At 43.1% G+C, this 7,838-nt stretch overlaps 1 protein-coding gene across 4 annotated transcripts in view; it reads right to left on the minus strand.

Annotated features, from left to right (window-relative positions):
* The window catches only part of CHEK2 (checkpoint kinase 2), a 52,103-nt gene that overhangs the window by 32,059 nt on the left and 12,206 nt on the right, over positions 1-7,838 (minus strand). For all 4 annotated transcript variants that reach the window (XM_023190713.1, XM_023190712.1, XM_023190711.1 and 1 more), the window contains 3 exons: positions 5,510-5,634; positions 5,245-5,392; positions 1,053-1,143 (listed from right to left, as the gene is read on the minus strand). In XM_023190713.1, the coding sequence (XP_023046481.1) occupies positions 1,053-1,072 (20 nt within the window). In that variant the 5' untranslated portion in view covers positions 1,073-1,143; positions 5,245-5,392; positions 5,510-5,634. The remainder of the gene's footprint in view (positions 1-1,052; positions 1,144-5,244; positions 5,393-5,509; positions 5,635-7,838) is intronic.

Genomic DNA, 7,838 nt, shown 5'->3' on the forward strand with positions numbered 1-7,838 from the left:
AGGCGAGAGAATGGCGTGAACCCAGGAGGCGGAGCTTGCAGTGAGCTGAGATCGTGCCACTGCACTCCAGCCTGGGCAACAGAGCAAGACTCCGTCTCAAAAAAAAAAAAAAAAATTAAATCAGTATGTTGAAGAGATATCTGCACTCCTATGTTCAATTCAGCAATATTCACAATAGCCAAGATAGGGAAGCGACCTAAGTGTCCACCAATGAATGAATGGACAAAGTAAATGTTGTGTATATATACACAGAGAAATACTATACACACGGCCAGGTGCAGTGGCTCATGCCTGTAATCCTAGCACTTTGGGAAGCCGAGGCGGGTGGGTTGCTTGAGCTCAGGAGTTAAAGACCAGCCTGGGCAACATGGCAAGACCCCATCTCTACACAAAATACAAAAATTAGCCAGGCATCGTGGTGCGAGCCTATAGTCCCGGCTACTTGGGAGGCTAAGGTGGGAGGATCAGTTGAGCCCGGGAAGTGGAGGTTGCAGTAAGCCAAGATCGTACCACTGCACTCCAGCCTGGGCAACAGAGCAAGACTCTGTCTCTCTCTCTCTCTCTCTCTCTCTCACACACACACACAAAGGAAATAAAAAAAGAAATACTTGGCTGGGCATGGTGGCTCATGCCACTAATCTCAGCACTTTGGGAGGCTAAGGCAGGAGAATGACTTGAGCCCAGGAGTTCAAGACCAGAGCTGGCAACACAGCGCAACTCCAACTCTAAAAAAAAAAAAAAACACACATTAGCTGTGCATGGTGCTGCATGCCTGATTCCCTTGATCTGGGAGATCAAGGCCACAGTGAGCTCTGATCGTGCCACTACACTCTAGCCTGGGTAACAGAGCAACATTCTCACAAAGAAATAAAATAAAAATAAATTAAAATGACTGTGTGAAATAACTCACAAAAACAAAAAAAAATACACAAATAGATACCATACAAATGTTATCAATACATAATGAGTGTTATAAAATCAGAAATGAGAAACTACCAATCACAAATGTATAGGGAAAAAATTAAGTGCAGTTATATAAGAAAATAATTTACCTTCCAAGAGTTTTTGACATGATGTATTCATCTCTTAATGCCTTAGGATAAACTGACTGATCATCTACAGTCAGATCAAAAAAGACAAAAACTAAGGAAAAAAAGAGTAGAAATGGGTTTCATTAATTTATTTACAAGAGGAGATAACTGATTCTAAAATTTATTAGTCATATGGAATATTAAAATTGTTTTTAACTACATTTAACATGTAACATTAAAGAAATTAGTTCAGTAGGCTAATACATATTGTAAAGCCCTTGAGAAATAAATGATAGTCAAATTTTATGCTTCAATGGAACTATAAGCAACACTCTAAAACTAGTGCAAAAAATCCATAACGCAACATTATTTACATTCCTTGACCTCAGAATATTTAATCAATTACACTAATATAAAATGCCCATGCAGATTTACAACAGGTCCAGAATCAAAAAGTAATCAATCAGTCTGAGTCTAGAAAAAATGGTCTAGGCAAGTAAATATCCCAATGAAAATCAGGCCATAAGTATCACCATACTGGCCATATTTTTGAAAATCAGTTGAGAGAGTAGATTTTAAGTATTTTCTCTATTAAAAAAAAAAAAAAAAAAGATGGCGGAGCATGGTAGCTCACACCTGTAATCGCAGCACTTTGGGAAGCCGAGGCAGGCGGATCACAAGGTCAGGAGCTCGAGATCATCCTGGCTAACATGGTGAAACCCCGTCTCTACTAAAAATACAAAAAAAAAAAAAATTAGCCGGGCGTGGTGGTGGGCGCCTATAGTCCCAGCTACTCGTGAGGCTGAGGCAGGAGAATGGCGTGAACCCGGGAGGCAGAGCTTGCAGTGAGCCGAGATCGCACCACTGCACTCCAGCCTGGGCGACAAAGCGAGACTCCATCTCAAAAAAAAAAAAAAAAAAGAAAGATTTGTAAGTGAGGTAATGCATGTTAGTTAGCTCAAGTTAGCCATTCTACAATATATACATATTTCAAAACATGTTGCACATGATAAATATCTATGTATTTTTGAGACACCTTCTCACTCTGTTGCCCAGGCTACAGTGCAGTGGTGCAATTATGACTCACTGTAGCCTCGATCTCCCAGGCTCAAGCAATCCTCCCACCTCAGACTCCCAAGTAGTTGGGACTACAGAAACATACCAGCATGCCCAGCTAATTTTTTTGTTTAGTAGAGATGGGGTCTCACTATGTTGCCCAAGCTGGTCTTGAATTCCTGGGCTCAAGCAACCTTCCTGTGTTGGCCTCCCAAAGTGCTGAGATTACAGGCATGAGCTACCATGTCAACCTATAATTTTTATTTATCTATTAAATAAATGTTTAAAGGTTTATTTAATTTTTTAAAAACAGGAAGAAAAGTGCCCTTTGGGCAGACCAATGAGAAAAAGGTGGTACACAGCTTGTCAAGTAGAGGACAGACCAAATTTCAGCACCCAGTTGCCTCCTCCCCTACACACTCATAAACAGCAAAACCCAAAGCAGCTGCCCTGACTATAACTATCACAGAGAAAACAAAATAGTCAGAAACGGAGAAAACTAAGTTAATCATAAAATGTACTTCAGGACGCCCAATATAGACATAGTTCCAAGATAACCAGACTCAAGATTGACTGCATGAAAATACCTTAGGCATGACTTTATTTCATTTGGTTAGACGGGGTCTCACCATGTTGCCCGGGCTGGAGGGCAGTGGCTATTCACAGGCACAATCATAGCTCACTGTAGCCTTAAAATCCTGGGCTCAAGGGATCCTCTAGCCTCACCTTTCTGAGTAGCAGGGACTACAGGCTCATGCCACAGCCCCTAGAGGCATGATTTTTTAAATCCCTACCAGAATCTGGAGAAGAGTGCTTGTAGGAACCTTTATTTTCAAAATGTCTTGCACATACATAGACACCATCCAAGTCATTCGACTCTCAGATAAGTTTGGGAAGCTCTATGGTTTCTTTAACTAAAGAAAAACAGTATTCCTCTTGTCTAATCACCTTGAGCTACTTTTAACTCTATGGTTGTTTTTGTCAGGTACCCTTTCTAGATATTACCCTGAAAAACAATTGTTCATTTCAGATTTTATTTCCATAGTTTTAGAAATGGATGCTTTGCCGGGCGCGGTGGCTCACGCCTGTAATCCCAGCACTTTGGGAGGCTGAGGTGGGCGGATCACGAGGTCAGGAGATTGAGACTATCCTGGCTAACACGGTGAAACCCCGTCTCTATTAAAAATACAAAAAAATTGGCCGGGCGCGGTGGCTCAAGCCTGTAATCCCAGCACTTTGGGAGGCCGAGACGGGCGGATCACGAGGTCAGGAGATCGAGACCATCCTGGCTAATACGGTGAAACCCCGTCTCTAATAGAAAATACAAAAAACTAGCCGGGCGAGGAGGCGGGCGCCTGTAGTCCCAGCTACTCGGGAGGCTGAGACAGGAGAATGGCGTGAACCCGGGAGGCGGAGCTTGCAGTGAGCTGAGATCCGTCCACTGCACTCCAGCCTGGGCGGCAGAGCAAGACTCCGTCTCAAAAAAAAAAAAAAAGAAAATACAAAAAATTAGCCAGGCATGGTGGCAGGCGCCTGTAGTCCCAGCTACTCGGGAGGCTGAGGCAGGAGAATGGCGTGAACCCAGGAGGCAGAGCTTGCAGTGATCCAAGACCACGCCACTGCACTCCAGCCTGGGCGACAGAGCAAGACTCCATCTCAAATAAAAAAAAAAGAACTGGATGCTTATAAAATGCTACCTGATGATGCTAATAAACATCTCCACTTACACAGGATAACTATGTAGTATTTACAAAGGTAGACGCTCTAAAGCGAGCCTCTTAGAAGCACCCACATCCTAATGCCTGGCATATAAAAGGAACTCAATAAATGTATACAGAAATAAAGGAATGGGGCTAGACTTGGTGGCTCACACCTGTAATCTCAGCACTTTGGGAGGCCAAAGCAGGCAGATTCCTTAAGCTCAGGAGTCTAAGACCAGTCTGGCCAACATAGTGAAACCCCATCTATACCAAAAATACAAAAAATTAGCCAGGTGTGATGGCATGTGTCTGTGGTCACAGCTACTCAGGAGGCTAAGGTGGGAGGATCACTTGAGCCTGGGAGGCAGAGGTTGCAGTGCCACTGAACTCCAGCCTGGGTGACAGAGTGAGCCCATGTCTCGAAAAAGAAAGAAAGAAAAAAATGAATGGAAAAAATGAAGAAAGGAAAGAATGAGGTGAAGAGGAAGGAAAAATGAATTAAAGGCCTGAAACAACAATTCATAGATATCTAAGACTGATGTGGTATAAACTGAATCAATGAACTATAATTTATTTTAATCACCATGATAATTCAATTAACAGTATATGGGCCAAGCAGGGCCTCACGCCTGTAATCCCAGCAATTTGGGAGGCTGACGCAGGCAGATCACAAGGTCAGGAGTTCGAGACTAGCGTGGCCAACATAGTGAAACCCCGTCTCTACCAAAAATACAAAAAAAATTAGCTGGGCGTGGTGGCGAGTGCCTGTAATCCCAGCTACTTGGGAGGCTGAGGCAAGGAGAATCGCTTGAAACTGGGAGGCAGAGGCTGCGGTGAACTGAGATTGCGCCACTGCACTCCAGCCCAGGTGACAGTGCAAGACTCCGTATTAAAAATAAATAAAAAATAAAAAATAAAAAAAACACAGTATATGGCATTACATAAAACCAATTAAACCTTAAAACCTTAAAAATCTGTCTGGATGGAACTTTTTCAAAATTTAACAATGCAACTAGGACGGCAAAGTTGAATCTTGAATGCTAACTTACTCATCTTTTTTTCTGAGACAGAGTTTCACTCTTGTTGCCCAGGCTGGAGTGCAATGGCATGATCTCGGCTCACCGCAACCTCCACCTCCTGGGTTCAAGCGATTCTCCTTCCTCAGCCTCCTGAGTAGCTGGGATTACAGGCATGCGCCACCATGCCCGGCTAATTTTGTATTTTTAGTAGAGACAGGGTTTCTCCATGTGGGTCAGGCTGGTCTCGAACTCCTGACCTCAGGTGATCCATCCACCTCAGCCTCCCAAAGTGCTGGGGTTACAGGTGTGAGCCACTGCGCCTGGCAACTTACTCATCTTTACTCACTTAAACCATACTCTGTAAGGACAGGACAAATTTTCCTCCTATGAGGGAGTGGGAAAAATAAAAATCCAGTAACCATAAGATAATAATATTACCTTTATTTCTGCTTAGTGAAAGTGCAATTTCAGAATTGTTATTCAAAGGACGGCGTTTTCCTTTCCCTACAAGCTCTGTATTTACAAAGGTTCCATTGCCACTGTGATCTTCTATGTATGCAATGTAAGAGTTTTTAGGACCCACTTCCTAAAACAGAGAACATTTTATTTCAAACTTTAAACAACAGAGATTTATAGGGGAAAATACCTAAAAACAATGACTAGATTACCAGCTCTCCTAGATACGTGGGTATTTGTTACCTACCCTGAAAATCCGAAAGTGTTTCTTGCTATATGTCCGGTATTTATCTGTTCTTTTTAGCAGTGGTTCATCAAAGCAATATTCACAGCTTTTGTCCCTCCCAAACCAGTAGTTGTCATTCACACATTCTGTAATACAAAAGCATGCAGCAGACGGCTGTTGAATTTCATGTATCAAACGTTTAAAAATTGCTCATAAATGCTAATTGTAGGAAAATAGCCTAAGAAGGCAATCAGAATTATCAGTCTGCTTATCAAGATTTTATAAGATTAAAAATCAGGAAAGAAAAAACAACATTTACAACGAGTTTAACAAATGGCAGTTTATCTATAATCACATGGCCAGGCACAGTGGCTCACACCTGTAATCTCAGCCCTTTGGGAGACTAAGGCAGGAGGATCATTTGACCCCAGGAGCTCATGACCAGCCTAGGCAACATAGGGGGCACCCATCTCTACCAAGAATTTAAAAATTAGTCTGGGCAACACGGTGAAACCCTATGTCTACAAAAAATAAAAAATCAGTAGGGCATGGTGGTCTCAGCTACTCAGGAGGCTGAGGTGGGAGGATCGCTTGAGCCCAGGAGGTCAAGGCTGCAGTGAGCTGAGATTGCGCCACTGCACACTAGCCTGGGTGAGAGTGAGACGCTGTTTCAAAAAAAAAACTTGGCCTGGTGTGGTGGCTCATGCCTGTAATCCCAGCACTTCGGGAGGCCATGACGAGTGGATCATGAGGTCAGGAGTTGAAGACCAGCCTGGTCAAGATGGTGAAACCCTGTTTCTACTAAACCCTGTTTCCACTAAAAATACACAAAGTAGCTGGGCATGTGGCAGGTGCCAGCTACTCGGGAAGCCGAGGCAGAGAACTGCTTGAACCCGGGAGGTGGAGGTTGCAGTGAGCTGAGATTGCGCCACTGCACTCCAGCCTGGACAATAAAGCAAGACTCCGTCTCAAAAAAAATAAAAAATAAAAAGTCACCCAGATGTGGTGGTGCATGCCTGTAGTCCAGCTACTCAGGAGGCTGAAGCAGGAGGATCACTTGAGCAAGAGATGCTACAAAGGGCTGTGATCCTGCCACTGCACTCCAGCCTGGGTAACAGAACAAGACCCTGTCTCAAAAACATAAATAAACAAATATTTCATATACATTATATATTCATTTTGTATTTATTATATATAATATATATAATTTGCTTTTATTATATATATTTATAAGTCACGTTAAATATAATTATATATTTATACATAATACAACTTACATATTATATATGTTAATTATATATACATATAATATATAATACATAATAAATATATAATATAATCTATTAATATATGTATTTATACACACACATACATTTATATATAAAACTGTGAAATAACAAATAGTCATTAAAAGTTCTCGAGTAATTTTTAATGACTTAGAAAATTACTTGCAATACAGTAACTTCCTGCTTATTACCTTCCTGAGGTTTTCCACAACACTTAGCATAAAATCTGCACTCTTCCTTACGGCCTAATAGATGCTCAAGGTCTGGCCCCTGCCACCATTCCAGCCCCACCTCATACCCCTCTCCCCTTGCTCATGACACCCAGCACCATTGGCCTCCTTTCATTGCCCCCAAGAATGCTGGGTTCAATCTGCCTTGTGGTCTTAGCACTTCCTCCCCAACTACACAAATGGCTCATTCCACCTTGCCTTTTGTATAGATACTATTTACACAATACTATCTGCCTTTTGGACTCCACTATCATCTCCCACTCAGCTTTTTCTTGTTTTTTTATTTTTTTTGGAGACGGACTCCTGCTCTGCCACCCAGGCTAGAGTGCAGTGGCGCGATCTTGGCTCACTGCAACCTCCGCCTCCCAGGTTTAAGTGATTCTCCTGCCCTCAGCCTCCCGAGTAGCTGGGACTACAGATGCATGCCACCACACCCGGCTAGTTTTGTTTTTGTATTTTTAGTAGAGACGGGGTTTCACCGTGTTAGCCAGGATGGTCTTGATCTCCTGACCTCATGATCCGCCCACCTTGGCCTCCCAAAGTGCTTGGATTACAAGCGCGAGCCACAGCGCCCGGCCCAGAAAGAACTTTTATGAAACATCCACAGCTTAGTCTTCAGATATCAAAGAGGAGAGAGAAGAGAGGAGGAGAAGGGAGGAAAGAGGAAAGAAAAGGAAAGAAAAGAGGGAAGGGAAGGGATGGGAAGGGAAGGGAAGGGGAGGGATAGGAAGGGAAGGGAAGGGAAGGGGAGGGAGGGGAGGGGAGGGGAGGGAAGAAGGGAAGGGAAGAAGGGAAGGGAAGGGAAGAAGGGAAGGGAAGAAGGGAAGGGAAGGG

The sequence above is a fragment of the Piliocolobus tephrosceles genome, chromosome 19 (assembly GCF_002776525.5).
Source record: "Piliocolobus tephrosceles isolate RC106 chromosome 19, ASM277652v3, whole genome shotgun sequence".
Classification (NCBI taxonomy): domain Eukaryota; kingdom Metazoa; phylum Chordata; class Mammalia; order Primates; family Cercopithecidae; genus Piliocolobus; species Piliocolobus tephrosceles.